The 23,900-nt window shown below is 34.4% G+C and overlaps 2 protein-coding genes and 1 long non-coding RNA gene across 3 annotated transcripts; 2 read left to right on the top strand and 1 right to left on the bottom strand.

The window, feature by feature from the left end:
* Window positions 1-4,289: 4,289 nt before the first annotated feature.
* LOC132312774 (importin subunit beta-1-like) lies at window positions 4,290-9,376 on the top strand. Its single transcript, XM_059811277.1, has 3 exons — window positions 4,290-4,456; window positions 5,665-8,091; window positions 8,225-9,376. The coding sequence occupies exons 2-3, from the start codon at window positions 5,675-5,677 to the stop codon at window positions 8,421-8,423; spliced, it is 2,616 nt and encodes an 871-aa protein (XP_059667260.1). The 5' UTR covers window positions 4,290-4,456; window positions 5,665-5,674; the 3' UTR covers window positions 8,424-9,376.
* Window positions 9,377-12,170: 2,794 nt separating this feature from the next.
* LOC132312771 (uncharacterized) lies at window positions 12,171-21,392 on the top strand. Its single transcript, XM_059811275.1, has 11 exons — window positions 12,171-12,441; window positions 12,532-12,739; window positions 13,173-13,255; window positions 14,887-14,987; window positions 17,600-17,695; window positions 18,190-18,243; window positions 18,369-18,517; window positions 18,614-18,731; window positions 19,831-19,918; window positions 20,563-20,796; window positions 20,905-21,392. The coding sequence occupies exons 1-10, from the start codon at window positions 12,321-12,323 to the stop codon at window positions 20,763-20,765; spliced, it is 1,221 nt and encodes a 406-aa protein (XP_059667258.1). The 5' UTR covers window positions 12,171-12,320; the 3' UTR covers window positions 20,766-20,796; window positions 20,905-21,392.
* On the bottom strand, window positions 21,117-22,216 carry LOC132312772 (uncharacterized). The gene is made up of 2 exons (XR_009483326.1): window positions 21,941-22,216; window positions 21,117-21,806 (listed from the first exon to the last, which is right to left on the bottom strand). It is a non-coding gene; the product is annotated as an uncharacterized LOC132312772 (long non-coding RNA).
* Window positions 22,217-23,900: the final 1,684 nt, after the last annotated feature.

Here is a 23,900-nt window from a genome sequence, read left to right as displayed (position 1 = left end):
ATATCAATCTACTTTCTTTATAAAAATTGACAACTATATATATATATATCTACATGTTCTTCCAATTTATCTCTAGAATTGTATTAAAATGTGTCTTGACAATCTTCACTAGGTTGCTAGAAAAAAAAAAAATTTCTTGGACATGCAATCTTAATTGGTTTTTATTTTTTATTTAAAAAAAAAAAAAAATTCAACTTGTTCGAAACTGAGTATTCCACTATTAAAGAATTAAAATTTTATAAGACTTAAGGTCTATATGTTAATGTCGTTTAGCGCTTAACACAGAATACAGTCAGGGTTTATACAAATAAGCGTGTTTGTTTAGTATTTAAACTATTCCTTCTACCATTTTTATGATATAAAACTATTATAAATTAAAATGGAATGATTTGCTGTAAATTCAAACTTTCTTTTCATACACATTTTATTTTCATAATTCATTCACTTCATATTATTTTATTTAATCTTATTGCTAATTTTATCTACACAATTTTATATTTGTAATTGATTTACTTCTCAACAACATAAACTTATCTGAAAAGATTTTACATGTAATAGTTGGACAAAGCACATTAACTCCGTTTGTTTGGACGTAAAATACTTTTCAGAAAATATTTTTTTATTTTTTGGTGTTTAGTTGTCGTAAAATATTTACGAAGAAAAAAAAAATTTTAATCTAACAAAAATAATTTATCCATAAATTTTCAATAAGTTATTTTACACTCCCCGTCCGATGGATTCGACCTCAACCTCGACGTAAACCTTTGCCAAACACCGACAAAGTAAAAATATTTTTCAAAAAGAACAGAACCTAAGTTTTGATCATTTTTTATACAAACAAACGTTACAATATATTAACTATAGATTAAGGAGCTCAAATTAAAATAGTCGAGTGAAAATGGAATTGATACTGAATTATATCGAGGTACCATAATTATTTCTTGAATAAAACTTTTTCATACTTACTACACACATTTTATGTTTTGATTTTGATATTTTTATGATTTGACGTTAATATTTATTGTTAAATTGATATATTAATTTTTGGTAAAATTCATAGTTTTATAGATATGTTTATATTATATCATACTAATCCCACTAATTTCAACGATAAAAGGTAAGTACTAAAAAAAATAAAAATAGTTCTCTAAAAATCACATCTCACCATTAAACGGAATTTTGTTTTCTTTGAAAGAAAAAAAAAAAAAAAAGTGTTTCAAAATTGCATCCATCACTTAAAATATTAGAGTTGACATTGTCTAATCTTTTGAGTAGAAAAAGAAATTGCAGAAGTCCAAGAGGTGAAGATATCCTTATTTAGCCTTAGTAGACAATAAATAATCATTAAATTTGAAATGAGTCTTTAGAAGCAAGCATTTTTTTTCTTTCAGACTCTACATTCATTCAATGATTCAAAGCATTTATGTTCATGCGCCAGAGCTGATAACTGATATCTCAAAACCTAATAGCCATGATAAAATCTTTCAATTTGTTATCTCTTTATTGGTTTGTGATCAAATCAAAATGGGGTTATCATGTAATTATAGTGGTGGATTGATGTATTTGTTGTAACTTTACATATTAATTAGGGGCCTTTCATGCCTTTTTAACTTACCAAAAAAAAAAAAATTCGATGATAGCAATATTAAAGAAAACACTAAGAAAGCACAACTAATTTACAAAGAAAATATGAAATTTCATAAAATAATAGCGTGTTTTGTAGTGAATCTCCTCATTACGTTAATAATTTTTTTGTCATTATAGTAGAACTAGAAACAAGATATTGTGCGTCCTATCATGACACTAATATACTTGAATGTGTTTACAACTAGTTAGAATCTGAAAAATAAATAAAAGAAAAATAGATTATATTTTTTAATTTTAAATAGCATACATTTAGGAATGTATACAACAATTTAAATTGTGATTTATTAAATTTTTTATGGGTGAAGTGTTGTGCAAATCACATGATACCTTGAGTTGATCAAATGGATAAAAAAAAAAAAAAAAAAAAAAAAAAAAAAAAAAAAAAAAAAAGAAGATTTTATTCTTAATTTTTTTATTATTTTTGAGTCGATGCTTAGTATGTCAATAATGTAATTTTTAATTTCTTTTTCGCACTTAAACAAATAGGAAATATCAACTTTAGTATCAAGTAATTGATGCAATTTTCTAATACATTAATATTTTTTTCAAAGAAAACAAAAATCCTATTAGTGGGAGACGTGATTCCGAGATTTCTATTTTTATTTTTTTGATATTTACCTTTTATTGTTGTAATTAGTGGTATTGAAAAATATTAAATTTGAAAATTAAAAATAGCGATAGTGGTTTTGTATTAAAATGAAAGTATACATGTGTGGGTTTGGAATGTGACCATTAGATTCTATAAAAAGTACGGAATGATTTTCTTACTCTACGGAGAGTAAGAGATCACTACTCTTTTATATATATATATATATATATAATCTTTTATAACTATATTATGGGTAAAAGATAATTGTGGACAATGTAATATATATACCATTCAGATTTTCGCTCTTGTATTTAACAAACAATCTTAGTAAATTCAGCGCTTAAAAATAAGACAATATCAAACAAGTTTTCAAATTAGGACTGGATCTTCTAAGTTAAATATTATCTAAGTTGAATTTGCTATAAATTGACACGTGGCATTTAAAATTTATCTACTCGGATGTTAAACCACATAAACTAATTTAAAGAAAGTTTAAAAATTGTATCGTTTTGAGATAAAGAAAATTTATCAAAATTTAAAAACTGCACCGTTTTGAATTAAGGAAACTCTAACTACATTTTAACTTCGTAATCTCTCCCTCATCTCTTCCAAAAAAGATACTCCCTATCTCTCCTCTTCATTCTTATCTTAAACAAATCGCATTTGTTTCTCTTTTAACCTGACCAATGTTCTCAATATATAGGGCTTTTGATTGTATTTTCCTAAATCATTATTGTTGTCAGTAAAAGTTGCATGCCTTACAATTACATTTTCGTCCATTTTAATTCCATGGCAAAGAACATTCATTTTTGGCGCAAAATATTCCCCCAATGAAATGAGCAGGAGGAGAAAGAGGGATGATCTTTTATTGGAAAGGTTGAGGAAGAGATAACGACCTTTAGAGTATAGTGAATTTTCTTTAATTCAAAACGGTACAGTTTTTTAATTTTGGTAAATTCAGCTGTACATATTTTAAATGTTACGTTTCAATTTGTAGCGAATTCAACTTAGGATATTTTAAAGAATATTTAACTTAGAGGATCTAAGTTCCTCAAATTAATACATTCAACATGAGGATAAGGCCTTTCTTAGCTTGATTATTTTCTTAGCTTGATTATTGTAAGAGCAAGAGCGTTGTGTACGAGTTACCACGTATCGGTTCGATTTGCTCTAAACTTTAAACCTTAACCAATACGATTTCTACACATTGATGAAAATTAAAATTGATCCAATTTGATTCATTTGAAGCTATAATCCGATACAATTTAATTCATAATATATTGGATTGGATCCGATCTAATTAAATACGAATTTAATATTTGATGTTAATGATCAAACTAAATAAAATTTGATATTAAACTTTATTTATATAAACTATAAACAAATAGAGACAATGAAAATGGTATTTTTCTCTCGTCTTGAATAGGGGTGCAGACACTTGGAATTAGTAGTTTAAAGTATTTTGAAACTAAATTAGCTAATGATTATACAAAAGTTAAAACTAAGGTGAGCGGTGAAATTAATGAAATCAAATCAAATTTAATTGCGAAAAAACGGTTCAGTTTGATTTGATTTAAAAATTAAAATAAAATTTTATGATTCTATACACACACACATAGAGTAGAGTAGAGATACAAAAATGGATCAAAAATTTTTTAAGCCATACCAATAAATAGAGTTCAATAAGAATTCTAATTTATTTATTTTTATTTAAGTATTTATTTTAATAATTGTCATATCAGTTGATACAAAAATCGATCCGTAGTTATATTTTTTTCATATATTTATAATAATGTTTTCTATATAAAATTTGGTTCGATTTAATTTTGCAGGATGTTAAATTAGTGTCGAACCGCTTATAAACTATTATCAGATCAAATCATAACAACACCGGATCAAAACCGATTGATCAGTTCGGTCCAAATTGTTTACCGGTTCAACCGGATACATGATTCATATAGTAGACCCCGTAGACGGTAATGTGAACTTACGGTGGTACTGTCAGCATCTAATCCTTGTCATGAATTAAAAAAAAAAACACCGATGCAGATTTGTAATTCGAAGTCAAGCATTAGACATTCGACTCGTTTTCTCTCTCTACAACTCCTCTCTCTCTCCGCTCCTCCCCATCCGAGTGTGTAGTTTCTCGGGGTTTGCCGCGTTTCTCACTCCTCTTCTCCATCCGACTGAAGTATCTCGCTCATCAACACCGAACCTCAGGTAATTCTCTCGCCTCTTTCCTTCTTGCTCGTTTTCATCTAATTAGGTTCTCAAATACTGATTTTGATGTTCGATCTGTATTTGATTGATTCAATTTTTTCTCCAATACGTTAATCTGTTTTAACTTCTCAAATTTCGACATATATTTCACCCAAAATATATGGGTTGCCAACATTCGGCGGAATTTAAAATTGTGTATCAAAATTTCGAATATGTTGGATTTTGATGTGTTAATTGTGATTACTTATATAATTTCATCAGTAATGGTTATGGAAATTTAAACTGTTTAACTTCAGATTGGTCGGTTATGCGGAGGTTGCTTTTAGTAAAATTAGGGTTTTTACGGATAGGTTTGAGGTTCTACTGACAATTTATATTTTTAATTTTTTTTTTTTATTCGTATTGGTCGATTTAGCGGTTGTTGATCTTTATTTTGTTTAGTGTATACCGCTAAATTCAATTGTGATTTTGAAGTGTTTGGTAGGTTTTACTTCTATATATATGGTGAAAAGTTGGACTCTATTTTGATTGATTTGATGCACAGTTCACTATCTGTTCAGATCTATAGTAATTTGGTTTCATTAACTATTGTTTCGACTGGTATATCACTTTACCGTTTCCCCTGTTCGAAAGTTGTAATAGGAGCTCTTTCTTTTTTTATTTTGGTATCAGAGATCTTTCAGCTCTCTACTGTCGCTGCTTTATTATTGGTTGTATTTGTTTCTTCCCTGATTTAGTTTTACTCCGTTACTGTATTTATTTGGTCATGCATAAATTTTTGAATTAACAGTGCTCAGAGCGGTGGTGTAAAAAATGGTTGAAAGCAAAGCTAAAAAAAAAAAAAAAATGGTTTGATTTTTTAGGTTTAGATTTTCTTATTAATTAGGGTTGAGAAAGTTATAATGCCCTCTCTACATGGCCTTTAATTTGGGTTGCTTTTTATTGATCAGGAAATTCAAATTTTGTTCTCACATATCTTTTCAACAGTTCTCTCAGTAACCAAACTAAGTTTGACCATTTTGCCTTCTTTGTGCATTTTTTTTCTTATATATACACACATATTTTGGTCAGTTATTTATATGTATTGAGATTGGATAGCATGTGGCATTTTATTTTGTCTGATTTTATTTATTTATCTATTTGTTTCTTAATTTATATAAAATGTGTACTTATCAAAAAAAAATTTATATAAAATGTGATACACTTAGATCCTCCAAGATGGCAATGGAAGTCACCCAAGTTCTTTTGAATGCACAATCGGTGGATGGAACTGTACGGAAGCATGCGGAAGAAAGTTTAAGACAGTATCAGGAGCAAAATCTCCCTGGTTTCCTGTTATCTCTTTCTGGAGAGCTTGCTAATAATGAGAAGCCTGTAGATAGTCGTAAATTAGCAGGTTTGATCCTTAAGAATGCCTTAGATGCCAAGGAACAACGTAGAAAGTTTGAGCTTGTTCAAAGATGGTTGTCACTGGATGCGGAAGTGAAGACCCAGATAAAAACATGCTTGCTTCAGACCCTCTCTTCTCCTGTGCCTGATGCTCGGTCGACTGCATCACAAGTCATTGCAAAGGTAGCGGGTATTGAGCTGCCGCAGAAACAGTGGCCTGAGCTGATAGGATCACTCTTGTCAAACATTCACCAGCTTCCAGTTCATGTCAAGCAAGCCACTTTAGAAACATTGGGCTATTTGTGTGAAGAAGTTTCTCCAGATGTTGTAGAACAAGATCACGTTAATAAGATACTTACAGCCGTGGTTCAGGGTATGAATGCATCTGAAAGCAACAATGATGTTAGGCTTGCTGCTACCCGAGCATTGTATAATGCTCTTGGCTTTGCTCAAACAAATTTTAATAATGATATGGAGCGCGATTACATCATGCGAGTTGTGTGTGAGGCGACTCTATCACCAGAAGTGAAGATCCGGCAGGCAGCTTTTGAGTGTTTGGTCTCTATTTCTTCTACATACTATGAGAAATTAGCTCCTTACATGCAGGACATTTTTAACATCACTGCAAAGGCTGTAAGAGAAGATGAGGAGCCTGTTGCTCTTCAAGCGATTGAATTCTGGAGCTCTATCTGTGATGAGGAAATAGATATATTAGAAGATTATGGGGGTGATTTTACTGGGGACTCTGACATTCCTTGCTTTTATTTTATCAAGCAAGCTCTCCCTGCGCTTGTTCCCATGTTGTTGGAGACTCTTCTTAAGCAAGAAGAGGATCAAGATCAGGATGAAGGGGCATGGAATTTGGCTATGGCTGGTGGCACTTGCCTTGGTTTGGTTGCACGAACAGTTGGGGACGATATTGTCCCACTTGTTATGCCATTTATTGAAGAGAACATAACTAAACCTGATTGGAGGCAAAGGGAGGCAGCCACATATGCCTTTGGTTCCATCTTGGAGGGTCCTTCACCAGACAAGTTAACATCAATTGTTAATGTTGCTCTGAACTTCATGCTCACTGCCTTAACAAAGGACCCAAATAACCATGTGAAGGACACAACGGCATGGACCCTCGGAAGAATATTTGAATTTTTACATGGTTCAACTATGGAGACACCAATAATTACTCAGGCAAACTGCCAACAAATAATTACGGTTCTCCTCCAGAGCATGAAGGATGTTCCAAATGTTGCTGAGAAGGCCTGTGGTGCTCTGTATTTTCTTGCCCAAGGCTACGAGGATTTGGGCTCACCAACTCCCCTAACTCCTTACTTCCAAGAGATCGTTCAGTCACTTCTTACCGTTAGTCACAGAGAAGATGCTGGGGAGTCTCGATTAAGAACTGCTGCATATGAGACTTTGAATGAAGTGGTGAGGTGTTCAACGGATGAGACTACTCCCATGGTGTTGCAATTAGTTCCTGTCATTATGATGGAGCTTCATCAGACTCTCGAGACACAAAAGCTTTCATCTGACGAGAGAGAGAAGCAGATTGAATTACAAGGCCTTCTTTGTGGGTGCTTACAGGTCATCATTCAGAAGCTTGGGTCATCAGAGCCAACTAAGTATGTCTTCATGCAGTATATGGATCAGATTATGGGTCTCTTCCTCAGGGTTTTTGCTTGCAGAAGTGCTACCGTGCATGAGGAGGCAATGCTTGCTATTGGAGCCCTTGCCTATGCAACTGGCCCAGACTTTGCAAAATACATGCCAGAGTTCTATAAGTATTTGGAAATGGGTCTTCAGAATTTTGAGGAGTACCAAGTCTGTGCTGTCACAGTTGGTGTCGTGGGGGATTTATGCAGGGCATTGGAGGATAAGATTTTACCTTACTGTGATGGGATTATGACACAGCTCCTTAAAGATTTGTCAAGCAACCAGTTGCACCGATCAGTGAAACCTCCTATCTTTTCATGCTTTGGTGATATAGCACTAGCAATAGGAGAGCATTTTGAGAAGTATTTGATGTATGCTATGCCTATGCTTCAGAGTGCGGCAGAGTTATCGACACAAACAACGGGTGCTGATGATGAAATGACCGAGTACACCAACCTTTTGAGAAATGGGATATTGGAGGCATATTCAGGGATATTTCAAGGCTTTAAGAACTCTCCTAAAACCCAGTTGTTGATTCCTTACGCACCTCACATCCTCCAGTTCCTGGATAGCATGTACATGGAGAAAGACATGTTAGTTCCTAGTTCCTACTGCTTTTCATACTTGTAGCTGTAGTGCGAAGTTTGAATATCTTTTATTTATCTAATTCCTAACTTCTTTTAGCTAATATCTGACTTGTTTTATTTTAATCTAATTCACTATCAGGGATGATGTTGTGATGAAAACTGCCATTGGGGTTCTTGGAGATTTGGCAGATACTCTGGGAAGTAATGCAGGTTCTTTGATTCAGCAATCTCTGTCGAGCAAGGACTTCTTAAATGAGTGCTTGTCCTCAGATGACCATTTTATCAAGGAATCTGCTGAATGGGCCAAGTTGGCCATTAGCCGTGCCATCTCTGTTTGAGGCTGCCATCACTTGGTATATATTTTTCCTTTTAGAAGTCCCTGCATGCATATGGGTGCGTCGAGTTGAGGTCTGGGTTGCATTCACTGAGTCAGGTCATCGCCATTGTCCGACAACAGAAGTGATTGATTCTTCTAGTTGTCACTAACTCTTGCATTAGCACCATGGGGTTGGGTTATTTCTTTTGTCACAGAGAAAGCGGCTACTGATTGATTATCAAAAATGGGTGAAGGACTTGCTTGAAAAACACAATAACAGTGTCATTGGTTATGATGGAGGATTTGGGATAAAGAGGAGATGTCGCTGTGATATGCTGACTGGGCATAACTTTGGCTGCTGGATCATGGGTTCTTCATTGGTCCTTGTTTGATGGCTGATATCTCATTTTATGAGAAATGTACCCCATACCTCCTGGTGGCGCCATGTTCTCCAAGTGGGTTGAAGTGTCCAAATGGATATCAACAAAGAGTTTGTTCGGGTGCCTCACAGTTTAAAACCGCCCCAGTGCTGTTTTCTTGCGTCTTTTATGTTTTCATTTTCCATACCTTTTCACCATCATTTTATTTTTTTTGGGTTAATATATGTCCTGCATTGTTTCAAGTGATAGGTGTCTTGTCTATTACAGCAGGGTTGCATTTCATTTCATTACTTTTTCTGTATACTCATGGGTTTGGAATTTACCCACAATTGAGCATATTACATCCTGCATTTTTTTTTTTTTTTTGCCAGTTGTTAACAGAGCAGGTGTTCCATAGGTCAATGTTAATACAACTCATTCATGATTTATGTGTGCTGCCTTTTTCTTGCTGTCAAGTATAGGTTTTCTATCATGCTTTTGGATTGTGTAATTCATATTTTGGTTCTCTATTTGTGGAGATTTCTACATTGAAATGTAATTTGTGATGACAGTGATAGACTGAGAAGACGATAAAAATCTCACTTCTTTTGAGGCAGTGTATCTGCAGTCGTCTTCTTTTTGGTGTGTGTGGTTTCGAAGGATATACTTGCATCCTATGGATTTTTGTTTTTTTTTTTTTTTTGTTTTTAATCCGGATTTTCTTGTATCATGCCATTTCCCGGTCCATTTCTTTTAGTTAAGCTTCTTTTGGTGCAATCATTTAACCGCCCTGCCCATTCATGGTGTGGAGCCTAGCGAACAGGTACTGGGTAAAGTACAGGGAATATGGTTCCCCCACCCAATGAGGAATTCTCATTCCCTATTATCAAAAGAAATTGGGAGTTTTTATTTGCTCATAACACTTTCGTGTGTGTTTTTTTCTTTTCTTTTTCATTAGTGAGAGAAACACAGTTATTTGAGAACACGGAGTGTTACATTACAGGAAGTGGAAGGGAAGTAAAATGTTTGTACAGTAATTTGGTAAGAGAATGTGGGATTCATAGTTTAGGGAAATATTGGTGTTAAAAGGTTAAGTTTTGAATTGGTCTATTCCTCACTAGGCACTTTGAATGGGCGATTAATAGTGTCAAGACACTAATAAAATATAGTAATAATGAAGTAGATGAAATGTAGATATTTCAATAAATGTTTAAATTCAATAAAACGATTGACCAAACTCGGATATCATGTGACAACTTACTGATTCGATCATCAATGTTCAATTACACATTATGCTTATTTTCAATACTTTGTGACGCAACAAAAAGACATTTCAATCCAAAGGCCATTCACAATAATAGTGCAAAAACTGAGCTTGTAAAGTGATCTGGGAAACAAAAACATAGGAAAGAAACTAAGAACCAAAATCCTTCCCAAGTCTATAAATTATGTTACGAAAATTAATGGAACCAACACTATTTAAGTAGGGAGTCAATTACGTCACCGACAAGTACCAACCCTGCTTGACCATACAAGCCATGTTCCGTTCTTCACCAGCAATGCCTACCCCCTGTTAAAATTTCAAAATTTCGTTCATCTCATCTCATCCTAATTATATGCACGCCTATGATATTATAATCATAAATATAATTAGGGTAAATTACAATGACCTCCTCTAATGTTTGAAAAAATTAACACGGTAGATCATTTAACTTGTTTTACTTTGACCTCCCATGAGTTTTGGCGGATGTGCTCAACAAAATCCCTAATTTTTTTTTATTTTCTTTTATTTTTCAGTTGACTTGATGACTAAATTTTATAAATTGATAATTTTGCCCTTCTCTTATATGAAAATCTTATCCTTCCTTTGTATAAAAATAAGCACATTATTAACTTTTCATATTCAAAGTCACCTTCTAGTTGTCGACAATTTTATTTAGAAAATGTCAGAGTAATAAACACTAAACGATCTCTATCTAATTATATTTGCCCTCCTTAAAATAGGTCTACCCCCATAATTAATATGAACAGTCACATACCATTGCTCCACCCGTTGCTTAGTTCTTTTAGCCCCACTTTGGTTGGAGGATGATGGAAGGAATAAAAACGGAGAGGTAATGGAAGGAAATGAAATATGATGTTTGGTATACATCTTTAAAGAAAAAGAAAGGAAACCGAAGGATTTGCGAGGATACAATTCAAGCATCCCAAAAGTAGGAGGAAATGAAAAGAAATAAAAGAAAAGGAAAGACAATCATTTATAATAAAAAAATTATTAATATAAATTTTGTTCTTATTTTTATAAAAGGCAAAATCTATAAAAACGGGTATGATAATAAACTCATTAAAATAGTTTCATTTTCTTTCTTTATCCTAAACATGCTATCATTTTTTTCTTAATCAACCAAACACACTAAGAATATCTCCAATCGTTGTGTATAATTTTTTGTGTAAATATGATGTGTTATGATGGATTTATACAAAAAATTTGAATTATTTAATTTTAGCTCCAATACTCTTTGTGTAAAAATATATCTTCCAATAACAATCAACCATGTGTCATGCCAGAATTCACATAACTTTTACAAACCTACTTAATATATGGTTGATTCTTTAATGAAATGAGAAAGAATGATGAGAAAGGAAATATGTCGATTTGGCAGTCTAAAAAGGTTATGTAAAATACGAAAAAATTTGCAAATCATAGGTGATAGTGTATATTTTACACAAAATAATATTTTAATATATCGTTGGAGATGCCCTAATAGTTAACTCCTCTCATTCTATTTCTTTTCTTTTCTCTCTTAATCAATTAATATAGCGAAGGTTATATTAATTAAACTGTGAATTCAAGTGGTACATTAATTAATTATAACAATATGGGGAATATAGTACTATATATCAAGCACAAATCCTTAATTAATTAATATAGGGAATTTAGTACTATATTAATTAATTATAACCAACCTTAAGGGAATAGCTGCGCAACGACTTTCACATGTGTCTAATGAATTCAAGTTTGAAATCATAAAAGTGCATGTAAATTGTTCTTTTCATAAACTTCTTCATTGTTTGATGGATTAATGCTTATTAATGAGTTACCGTTGAAAAATACTGTGTCTTTGAATTGCCATACAAAAGAAAGAATAAATTTATAGATTATGTTTGAAAAAACAGATTAGTACTTTAATGAATTACAAATTACACATTCATTTATTCTAAAATGAATTGGATTCTCTATTCATTTATTTCAAAACATGCTTTGACTTTGGCACCAGCAGCCATTGCCGACCATCCTACGTGGCCACCAACCATTAATTATCTGCCACGCTTTCATACCACCCCCATTCTTGACCCATTAAAAGACACAATTAAGTACAAATTACAAATAATTATTATTATTCGTTATATCTTCTTTTCCATTTGATTCTGGAATCTGGATTCACAGCGCTCAACGTCCTAAACTTTCTCTCTCTAAAAATCTTCCGGGAAAAAGAAAAGAAAAAACTCTGTCTCTCTAAAAGCTGTGTCTTCGTTTCTCTAGATTTCAAGGAGGAGAGATGCCGTTCTGTGACGTCGGCACATACCAGAACGGTGGAGATGCAGTGGGGAGCAGCAATGGAATCAAGATTTTCTACAGAACATACGGCCGCGGACCAATCAAAGTCCTGATGATCATCGGTTCGCTATCACTACCTGTTCTATTGTTTTCTGAATTGGGTTTTGGTTTGACTCTTCTGGGTCATTGCTAATTGTGTGATTGATGATCAGGATTGGCTGGGACTCACGATTCATGGGGTCCCCAAATCAAGGGGCTGACCGGGACGGTGACGCCCAATGATGATGAACTGACGGCAGTGGATCAGAACCCAGCTGAAGTTGGAGCTGCCGGAGACAATGAGGGTGGTGTAGAGGTCTGTGCTTTCGACAATCGTGGAATGGGTCGTAGCTCTATACCCACCAAAAAATCAGAATATACGTGAGTCTCGTTATTATGGTATATTTTTCACTTGATTTGTTTATTTATGATTGCATTTCTTGGGTATCGAATTGAATTCCCATTTTTCATATAAAAATATTTAAAGAGATCGTATATTGTTAATCTTCTTGCTACTTTTGGTTGCTGAGAAATTGTGTGGGGAAATAGTGTGAATTTTTGTATTCCGGAATTTATTTTAAGTTATAAGTAGGACTGGAAGATACAGACGTCTGTCCTTGACAGAGTCTAATACAGCTATAAGGATCAATTGAGGATTGAGGAGAGGTTTTAACTTGCTTGATAATGAAAATAACATGAAATTCTGAAGATTAAAGTTACTTTGTTTTCTTTTCCTCATGTTTGTCATCTACCAAACAGAAGATACTGTTATGGAAGATATTGAACTTGTAATTGTTTTCTATGTTCATTGCAGAACATGTATCATGGCAAAAGATGCAATAGCTGTAATGGATCACCTGGGTTGGAGAAAAGCCCATGTTTTGGGGCATTCAATGGGTAAGTCCATGACTTAGACCTTTCATTTTTGACAAATTTAACTTGGTTTCGCCCCAATAAAGCTCTAAATTTACTCCTTAATCTAAATTCAAAAATAATATTCTTCATAGTTATATGAATGCATGTTTATCTTGCTATGGAGCAATCTGTTGTACCGTTTCAGATTTATCGCTAACGAAATTGAAAATAAATATGTATTTATATTTATCTATAATGCATTCATAAATATGTATTTATAAATGATGTAGTGAAGTATGATAAAACTAGATATGAAGTTCTTCTATCCAGTTAAGTAATTTTCAGCAAAGCAAATAGCATGCCAAGGGATTTTAGGCCTTGCCAATCATTGACAGTTTAATTTCATTGATGGAATGCTTATCATTATATTTTTTCTGATAAGTAAATGCTTATCATTATGTTAGCTCCCAAACGGCTCAATTCCAAATGTGAAGGACAGTTCATAGTTTGAAACTGAAGACTGGAGCATCTTAGCTGACACCGGAGAGAAATCCCTAGTTTCAAAACTGTTGAAGCACACATGGACACACTTTAAAGTGATTTGTAGCCAAAAGGGGAAAAACATTAATGTGATTTATGAATTAAAGAAAAGAAATTATTTGTGGTTCTTTGCCCATCTGAGAGCACAAAAAGATGAGACAAACCATTTCCTGTGTAAGTCATCCATGGAAAATGAGAAACATCATCATCATCCTTGTCTTAATCCCATGTGAATGGGGTCGGCCAGGAAAATGAGAAACAAGATCAACAATTTAAACTTGTCACATTGGGGATTGGATAACAATTCATCAAATTGTATCGTATGAGATGAATGAACTCTAGCAGAAATCTCCATTAGAAACCAGGTTTGTGGCCTTAAGCATTGGAGAGAGGTAAACGCACTTTCTCTCTCCTTAAGTAGGATTATATCCTTATAATCACTGTCAAATAATAGGAAAAAGAAAAACCGACAATAAAGGCGAAATAAATGAAAATGACGGAACATCCCAAAAATGGCCCATGACAATGAGTTGTACAAGAGTCCATTAATGCTATTTTCTTGATGAAACAAAATGTTTCAGGCTATTTTTCTTGAAGCTAGATTAATAACAATGATTGCACCAATATTATTTGTCGTGTGCACTTGCTGTTTTACCATGTCAAACACATGGATTGTAAGGCACCTACTGATGAGGCCTTAATTCAGTGGGAATCAATCCTTATAAACCCAATGGTGGGATGGCACTAAGTGGGATCCAAAAGTTATGGTCTTGCTGTGCCTTGTGAATTTCATTGCTTACTTACATTTACTTGCAATGGGATGTATATATATATATAGATGGTACGTAATTTGCTTATTTTAAAATTTGACAAAAAGAATCCTTATTTAGGTTTATGTTCAATGATAAGCTTATTCTAACTTAATACAACCACCCTTTTAAGATACACTAGACTTTGGCTGTAAGTTGACCCGAAGAATTTATTAACCTTATCAATTGTAAAAATGCTGATTCTAGGTTTTATGAAATTGAAAATGAGTGAGACAAGTTCACTCTACTACAGGCCAAATGTTTATTATGTTTCGTTTAGGTCAATTATTCTTTAGTTTTCATATCTCTTTTCTATCTTAACAGGAGCTATGATAGCTTGCAAATTGGCAGCAATTGCACCAGATAGAATTCTGTCATTGGCTTTACTGAATGTTACTGGTGGTGGTTATCAGTGTTTTCCAAAGGTATCATTTCTTTTGAGAAGTGTCACAGCTGATTGTGTACCATATATAAAAAATGATCATAAATTTTAGTTCTATCAAAAGAAAATAGTTTACATGATCTTCCTTCTATTAAAAAGCCCTTAAAGTTCTAGTCCACGAGATCAAAGATTTTAAGCACATATTTGTTTGCAATGTTACATGGACTCGGGTACGCATATGTATCCACGCGTCAGATGTGTCAAATCCCCAAATAGGACATAGAGACACTGCTAAATATTTATTTTATTTTATAGAGTAAAATAATATTTTTATGTTGCATAGTAACCAATATAGGCAGTTAACTCATTTAAACTAATAATATAGTATAATGGAATTATTGGATATGTTTTTTAGGAGCATGTCCAACCAAAAGTGTCGGACACATATCCCCTACCCAAGTCCGAATAATATGTGTCGGTGCGGGTACTTCACCTACTTTGGAAGAGTCCATGTAACATAGCTTGTTTGAATGGATCTAGCATAGAACTTTATCATTATCAGTTCACTAAGCATGAAAATGAACTGTAATAATTTGTTTGTTAGGTAAAGGGGAGGATATATAGAGTTTCTGACTTTCTATGGTTGATAAGCGTAAAAGGAAAGGGAAATAAAGAGTGGGATCCTTTCCTCCCAAATGTGACGCTGAAAGGAAAAGGAAGGATCTCCCTATTTTATGGTGTTTTTTTTTTTTTTTGGTGGTTGTTGGGGGGGGGGGGGGGGGGGGGGGTGTTGGGGCGCGGCAAAGCACTACTTCGTTGAATGTTTGAACATGTATGCAAGCTTCAAGTTAGAAACGAATACAAAATTCTTTACACTTCTAAGATGGTTATAGTATTAAATTTCCTATGCCTTGGGAGGTACAAGTGAATTTAGTCGTGATACACCCTTATAGTCATGACAAAAAGAGGAATTACTACCAGTGGATTGGAAAAAACTGCTCCCCTAGACACTCAAGATTCCTTTGGTGTAGTTGGCATCGCCTTGTCTAGCTTGATTACCAACCACGACCATAGGTCCTAGGCTGGAAATTGACACTGCTAAAGGTATTCTGGATGGCTGGCTTCTAATTAAAATGTGTCTGATTGCCTAGATTGTATGTTTAATTTCAAATATTTGTTTCCCAGTAAGTATAGTGCGTTTAGTTTCACTAATTTTTTAGTACTCTGGTTGGACATTGGGTGAATTTGAAGCAGTAAAATTTACATTTCTATTGACATGGTCCAAATTGATTTGATCATTCTAACTCTTTACCTTGTTGACTTATTGGTTTGAGCCTGTGAATTGTTTCAGTCCTTATCATTTGCCTTTTATGATTTATCCAGTCGTAAAATGAACTTATACCAACCAACAAAATATTATAGCAACTTCATATGACTAAAGAGTGAACAATCTTCTTCAAATACATATTGCTTGAGTGCAATATTTTATAAATAATGTGAAATCTAAATTAGTTCCATGTGTTTACATTATGTCATCTTGTGAATATGAATTATTAAGAACTAAAGTTTTTTGTCCATTATTAAAATCTATTACTTATTCAAATTATAGCATTTTTACGTGTTCCAGTGTGCGTATACATGTATATGCTCTAAACGTGAAAATAGATGAAATTGTTTACTTATAGGAGATCTATAATTTAACCTGAGAGATTATTTCTTAGTTTCATCTAGTAATTACTGACTTAATTAGTTTTAGGAAATAGCACCGTCTTTGCTAGTTCTGGATATTAGTTGACACTATCTTATTTCACTGAACAATAGTTGCTCATGCTCATGCTTCAGCCCATGAAATAAGGCAATTGCCAGGAGAAAGAACAATTATTGCAGCAAAACGTATCAGAAGAGCAAAATTAATTAGTCACATTTATCAGTTCCACACTGAAAACATATGAGTTGCCAAAGAAATATGTATCTTTTCAAATTCTCATACCTTTACTTTTATGGTCTGTTTGGTATGAGGTATGCAAAAATGAAAGAAATGGGGCATGAAAAGGTTGGTCTTGTTTTGGCTTTTATACCTTACATTGTAAAGGATTGACTGAGGCCATGACCATAGAGCAGAATGGAAACATATGATTCATGAAAAATCGACCCCAACTAGTTTGGAAAAAGACTTTGGTTGATGTTGTGGTTGTAACTTACAATGTAAAAGAATTATGCAAAGGAGAAAGACGCAAGTTTAATTGTTATTAACATATGCAAGGTGTTTATCAGAAGAAATATATATATGCAAGGTGTTGTCAGTGTCTAATAGTGTACACGAGGTCTTCCCATGAACACGAGTATCTTATAGTCGCGGAAATTTCCTGTTCTGGAAATGCTCCTAATTTGTAAGTTTTGTAAGCCATTTGATTTCTGTATGACGATTAAGGATGATCTAAGGAATGAAAATTTTAAGTCTGATGGTTTAACATGTTTCCCAACCACCATTTCCTCATAGCTTTTGGAGTTCTCACTTGCTTTAAATTAATTTCTCCTTGGTTCTGTATTGCAGATAATTTTTGGGTTACGCAGAGTTACAGAACTGTCTTTTCTGTTAAAAAAAGCACGAACATTTTCTTAATTTTAAAATTGATTCCAGTATTATTTTCGCAGCTTGACCGTCAAACTTTATCAATAGCAATCCGTTTCTTGAAGGCAAAGACTCCTGAGCAGAGGGCAGCTGTTGACTTGGACACCCACTATACAAAGGTCAATATTTTTTCATCTTGTCTATTATTTTTCTGTTTTATCTGCCATTACAGATGATTAAATGATTAATGAGAGAAACCTTTTTGATAAAGGAAACAGTTAGAAATTTTTTTCTTTTTCTTGTTCTTTTCCTGTGGCTGTCTTATTTATAATAGAAGCTCCTTGCAGGTTTGTGTGTTTGTTTCATATTTTCTCCTTATTTAAATGATCAAAAGGTGCAGGGATGTGGGATGATTGTTTGGCAATGGGTAATTTAGATTAGAATTGTTTCCAACTTTATATAGAAACAGTGATCTTTTTGTGCGTTGCAAGTATATAGAAAATAACTTTTGACATTAAAACGGTTCATATCCATTTTCCTCATTCTAAATATCTTAACAAACTTAATCATCCATCAATTATACATGATTAACATGTAACATAAGATCATAATTGCAATTTTTTTAGTGGCTGCATGATAACTTATAGGATTTCACGTCATATCTACTGTGCAGGAATATCTCGAGGAATATGTTGGACCTAACACAAGAAGAGCAATTTTATATCAAGTAAGGATACTGAGCTGGACAAACTTTAATATTTTTCCTATAAAATCACATATTGAGTTTTGACATGTTGAGTTTTTGTTGCATTCTGGTTTTCAGTACATCCTTATTTGAAACACATTTTGCAGGAGTATGTGAAAGGTATATCAGCAACTGGGATGCAGTCAAATTATGGTTTTGATGGTCAAATTCATGCTTGCTGGACACATAAAATATCACGAACAGAACTTGAAGTAATCCGCTCTGCTGGATTTCTTATATCAGTCATTCATGGCAGGTATTTACCCCTTGCTAAAAAAACACTCCTCTTATTTATCACCCTTGAGAAATGTTTCTATTTAATAGATCAGCTAGAGGTTTCTTGAATGTGCAGGCAGGACATCATAGCTCAAGTATATTATGCATGGAGACTTGCAGAGAAACTGCAGCCTTTTTCTAGAATGATAGAACTTCATGGAGGGCATCTAGTGAGTCATGAGAGGACTGAAGAGGTACTTGATCCGTTTGTTATTCATGATGATAATAAGTTGGCCATCAAATCACTCAGGGATTATTATGGGACTAAAATAATGCAATTTCTGGGTATTAGTAGGAGTATATTGAGAATAACTTGGAAAAAGAAAAAACAAAGCTTGAGAGGGAGCAAGCAATGGCATCCAGGCAGAAAATAGTTTTGTCATTCTGGAACTTCACAGAAATTCAGGACTTAATTCATATAATTTTTCACAAATTTTCTTGACGTTCACTTTGTGAGGATAATTAATCTACCGTGCTTGACTGGAGAGATTTAAAACATCATCACTTTGACATATATTCTAAGATGCAAACAACAAGATGTAGATGCTTTTGTATACAAATGCGGAACATTTGAAGATTTAGACATTGGAAACCGAATGAGGAGTTGTAAATATATTATCATGGACCCAGTGTCATAATACAGATGTAAGATTTTCTGCTAGTGATTGGCATGCCTTACAACGTTAGTGACTTGGACATAACTAACCAACACAAGAACACATAATTTATATATATATATATATATATATATATATATATATATATATATATATATAAATTAGTGGGCATAATGTCATATAATGGCTACTTTTATCATTTTTTGAATAAAGGCTCCTTTTAAATTCTTAATACTTTGTACAGTGCAAAGTAAATAGGCCGTTTGTAGTGTTAATCTCGCCCACAGATGGTGCTAGAATGGAAGAACGTGATAGACCTTTTCATGAAAAATATCAAAATGTTTAAAGGGAAATAATATAAACAAATAGACAACAAGGACATCAAGTTCAAATTTATATAATGTCAAAGTACTCAGACTACCCAGCTTGCTCCCCCTCATTCCAAGATTAATTTATGTATTTTTCTGTTAATATTAAAATGATGTCAGTTTCTATACACTTTCAATTAAGGATTGTAACTTGTAATAGCTCCTCTCACTTCAACCTTCTACAGCTGAGCTTTTGTAACATATAAATCAAACTATAACATATTAGACAAATCAAAAAAAAGATCAGCATTGGATAGTTAAACTTGTGGCACTGATACTCTTATGTTGACATCATTGCAAAACTTCAGGTCAATCAAGCTATTCTTGAGTTGATCAAGGCATCAGAACAGAAGATAAGCCCACATGAATGGACAAATTTGCCCAGCAAAAGCTCCGGTAAGTTTAGACACATGTCAGACGATTTGTTCTTCCCTATTCATGTGCACTATAGTAGGCAGGTTTAATGCCATTACTTCTGCAATCCGTTAAATGACCAATAGCATGAAGCCTCCAGAACTTCATATTCTTTTTTCCTTTTCTATTTTACTTGGCTGGGTGTTGGTAGAAAGTCATATGGTATCACAACCTTGAAGGGTTCCTTTGACTACAATCCTACAGCAACCCACCTTCCAGTTAGAATTGTGGATGCCTAATCAGCCTACCAAAAGAGGCTTCAATCATGATGTGTTACTTATGGTTAATGAACATTTGGATTCAGCAGGCCTTTTTTCATAATATTCACCTGAATGTAACTGCCAAGTCTAACCCTAGAGTATGACATCCTGTAAGGAATCCAGGCCACTGACTTGCAAGCCTGTTTATTGAGGGAAGACTGTAAGGAGACTTTTTGTGCCGAGTGATTTTGAATAGAATAGATGAGAGTAACAGTCTAACAGTGTGATTGATCAAGAGAATCCTGCTATATCCAGCATATATCCTATTGAAACTATTGAATTCTATTCTCCAAATGTATACTCCATGCTTAAGATTATTTCCAAAGAATCACTTTTATGTGCTAATATCTGCTGTTCTTTTGTCAGGGTGGGTAATTACACGGACATCATTTACCGGAACAAATTCTGAGGGAGGAAGCGTTCTATCTTTCATGGCTGTCATTTTAACAAAGCTACATCTATTCCTATTATATCTCCTTGGGCTCTTTGCGTTAGCATTTGAGTATGCACGAAGAGCTTTAAGAAGTATAAAACCAGTAAGAGTTGGAGCTACACTAACTTTAGCATAAGCTAATATTGACAAAGCCTCTTTGTCTACTGGTAATTCAACCTACTATCCTTTCCTACTTTATTATGTTTACTTGTGTTTGAGGACATATTTACTTGGAATAAGAGGAATCTAACCACATGTATCCCTTCTCTTTGCAGGGTATTTTTTAAAATTGTGACCCCAGTAATGTGGCTCTTTCTTGATATAAGCAGTCCGCTTTCTAATATAACCTTCAAGTGTGTATCAAGCAATGAATACACAGGATCGATACAACTAGTTTTGATGACAAGATGGTCATATATGTGGTGATACAGCTTCTTTGATGCAATTGAGGCATGAAAGGACAAAGCACAGCAAAATTTTAAGGAGGATACTCTTGCCCTTTTAGTTGCATCTGTTCAATGTCAACTAAGTGTGGTCCAATACGCGTTTTTTCACTGTACTTGCATCCTTGTATTTATGAAAAGGTCAAAGATTACTTTTGTTCACAAAATGTTGTGCTCCCTGAAATAGGGAGAGAATGTTTGGTATATTGATGCAGTGTGCAATTACAAGAGATCTTAAATAATTTGAGATGAATGTTTGATGAGAAATGTTCTACTTTTACCAACCACTCAATTATTAATCCAATAATAAGTTGATTAAATGGAGCGCAGAGAGTGTTGAATCCCAGTTTCTGGACCAACTTTCAATGGTTCGTATGTTCATGTTCATGTAGATATGCATGTGGATTATTTCTTTTTCAATTTTCAATGGTTCATATGTTCATGTTCTATACAACTCTGTCTTTTTCAAATGGATTCGTAAAAGATTACAGACCATATGGCTAGGTGAGACGCACAAGATCACAGTTTGTGTAGTAAAGCAGTAACTGTTGCATACCAGATTTGATTTGGCTGAACTGATCACGTCCTGAGTCTAAGATACAGATCTAACTGGTAATACCAGCCAAAAGAGTGACTATGTACCAGCTAATACTCATTATAAGCATCTTCCAATTATGTTTTCTAGCTGCATCTCTTTCTATTAAGCAAGAAGCTAGCTTTTGCACAAAATTTGCCTGCTCAGAGAATATTTCCAAACAGTGAAAACATAGTAATAAAAAAGTGATCATAAATAACTAAAGCACAACAAAGACGTGTGTGTGTGTGTGGGGGGGGGGGGGGGGGGGGGGGGGGGGAGACAGAGAGTTACCTGGTAAGTGGTAAGCAACATCCATGGGAATTTGTGGTGGTGAAGGTGAGACGGAAAGGCTGAGAGAGAAACTTTAAAAAATGGTTTAGAGAGAGAGAGAGAGGAGAAAGGCTTCCCCGTATTAATGATATACACTTGGACCTGTGAGTAATATACCAGAGGAATATACTAATATGCCCACACCCTACGCTACGCAAGAATTTAAGCCTAACAAGCAATATGAATAAATAAACACAGAATCATTATCAGGTTATTAGGGCATGGTAATAAATATATTTGTAAAGAGAATGAATTGTTGGATGTGATTATTCCACAACTTAGAATACATGATAAAAGAATACGAGTCACTTACATCAACATTAGGTAAAATATGAGGACTATGAAAATAAGCATCCTTCTTCATGAGTCGCATCAAGGTTGGTAAACGGTGCCTAAAAAAATTTTGGTTTCATTCTGCTTGGCTGCTTGGAGTCTATAGAAAGGTCAAGGTTCATTCCATGCATTATATTATACATGGTCCACTATCTTTGGTCAAATACATGCGCGCGCGTGCAGATATGGTTGGTGGATTTAGTGAAGAAAGAAAAAAGATGAAGAAATTTGAAGAAGCATTGATGCCATATGGTTTGTAGGAATGAAATGTTCATTTTAATTATTTCTTTATTTGGTATGTAATTTAAAATGAAAATGACTATTTTATAGGAATGTGAAGATACAAGAAATTCCTTCCCTCTTTGTCTCTCTAGAATTCTTGGATTTTAACCAAAAAATATCTCCCATTTCTTTCCATTATTTCTCCTATTTATGGATATTTACAAATGTTGATGGACTGCTGGATCTAGGCCCGCTCCTCCATGAGTCCTGGTCATCTTTGATGGGCTTATTCGCGTTCGGCCCATATGACAGTGTCTTTCTATGGGCCTGACCCATCTGTACGGACCGAATGTCGCGTTTGCAAGTCATATCCGGCCCATGTCATCTCGGGCCTCCTCAACTGCCCCCATAATTACCCCTTATTTAATAAGGGGGTAATTATTGAAGGCGTCTCATCATGACGTTGACGGCTCGAGAAACCCACATGGGGGAACGGACGGTCAGATCCAGAATCAATGTTCCGGGGCTCGATGAATTTCTCGCCTTCCTGACGCTTCGGCCCTCGGGTCCCCCTCGCCTTTATAAGGCTCTAGAATACCACTTCATGCCTTTTTACCGTCTCCATCATCAGTCAAATCTCTCTCTTTTTAGAACAGTGCTAAGCTTTTTCCGGTGAAATCCTTCAAGAGTCATTCTTCCAGCGGTCTTGCAGTGCTCTTTGTTGCTTTCTACCTCCGAGGTTAGTTTTGTTCCTTTTTACTTTCGGCAGGCTTCTTTTTACCCTTTTAGATCCTTCAAACACTTCCACCATGGTTGTAGATCTAGATGTTCTTCGTATGAGACTTAGACTTCCTGACAACATCCAAGTTAGGGTTTGCCCTAAGGATGTTAATATTATGACCGGTGCCGGCCTCCTTTCCGGCGAAGTTTTATTTTCAAACCTTCAACTGAATGTCGTTAGGTTCCTTCTGCACCCCTTCTTTAATTATGTCTTCAATAGACTGGGGATATCCCCCCTTCAGGTAAACCCCAATTTCTTTAGAATCATATCCGTTATGCTACTGTTGATTCGTGACAGAAGTCTGGACCTTGACCTCATAGATCTTCTTCTGTGTTATAAGGTCAGTAAAATCCGAACTAACGAGCCCTTCTACCACCTCTACCCGATCGACAAGATGTCCATATGTACGGACACAATCAAATCTGAAAAGGGTTGGAGGGATAACATCGTGGGCATTAGTGGGGCTTGGTCTTCGCCGGCTGCAGAGGATTACCCAATCCCGAGTGCCTTTGGCGTCTGTTCTGTTTCCTCATATAAGAAATTCAAATCTCACAAAAACGATTGTCCCTGCGAAACATGTGTTCC

This window comes from Cornus florida, unplaced genomic scaffold (genome assembly GCF_030987335.1).
Source record: "Cornus florida cultivar Cherokee Brave unplaced genomic scaffold, ASM3098733v1 CherokeeBrave_3.0.0_Hap2_Chr06, whole genome shotgun sequence".
Classification (NCBI taxonomy): domain Eukaryota; kingdom Viridiplantae; phylum Streptophyta; class Magnoliopsida; order Cornales; family Cornaceae; genus Cornus; species Cornus florida.
Note: the sequence above shows the minus strand (reverse complement) of the source record. Positions and strands in the feature narration are given on the sequence as shown.

Coding starts and splice junctions, on each gene's coding strand:
- LOC132312771 (XM_059811275.1), top strand. CDS start 12,321: ATGCCGTTCTGTGACGTCGGCACATACCAGAACGGTGGAGATGCAGTG. Junction 14,988..17,599: donor GTTATCAGTGTTTTCCAAAG/GTATCATTTCTT, acceptor TTATTTTCGCAG/CTTGACCGTCAAACTTTATC. Junction 19,919..20,562: donor TTTGCCCAGCAAAAGCTCCG/GTAAGTTTAGAC, acceptor TTCTTTTGTCAG/GGTGGGTAATTACACGGACA.
- LOC132312774 (XM_059811277.1), top strand. CDS start 5,675: ATGGCAATGGAAGTCACCCAAGTTCTTTTGAATGCACAATCGGTGGAT. Junction 8,092..8,224: donor ATGTACATGGAGAAAGACAT/GTTAGTTCCTAG, acceptor ATTCACTATCAG/GGATGATGTTGTGATGAAAA.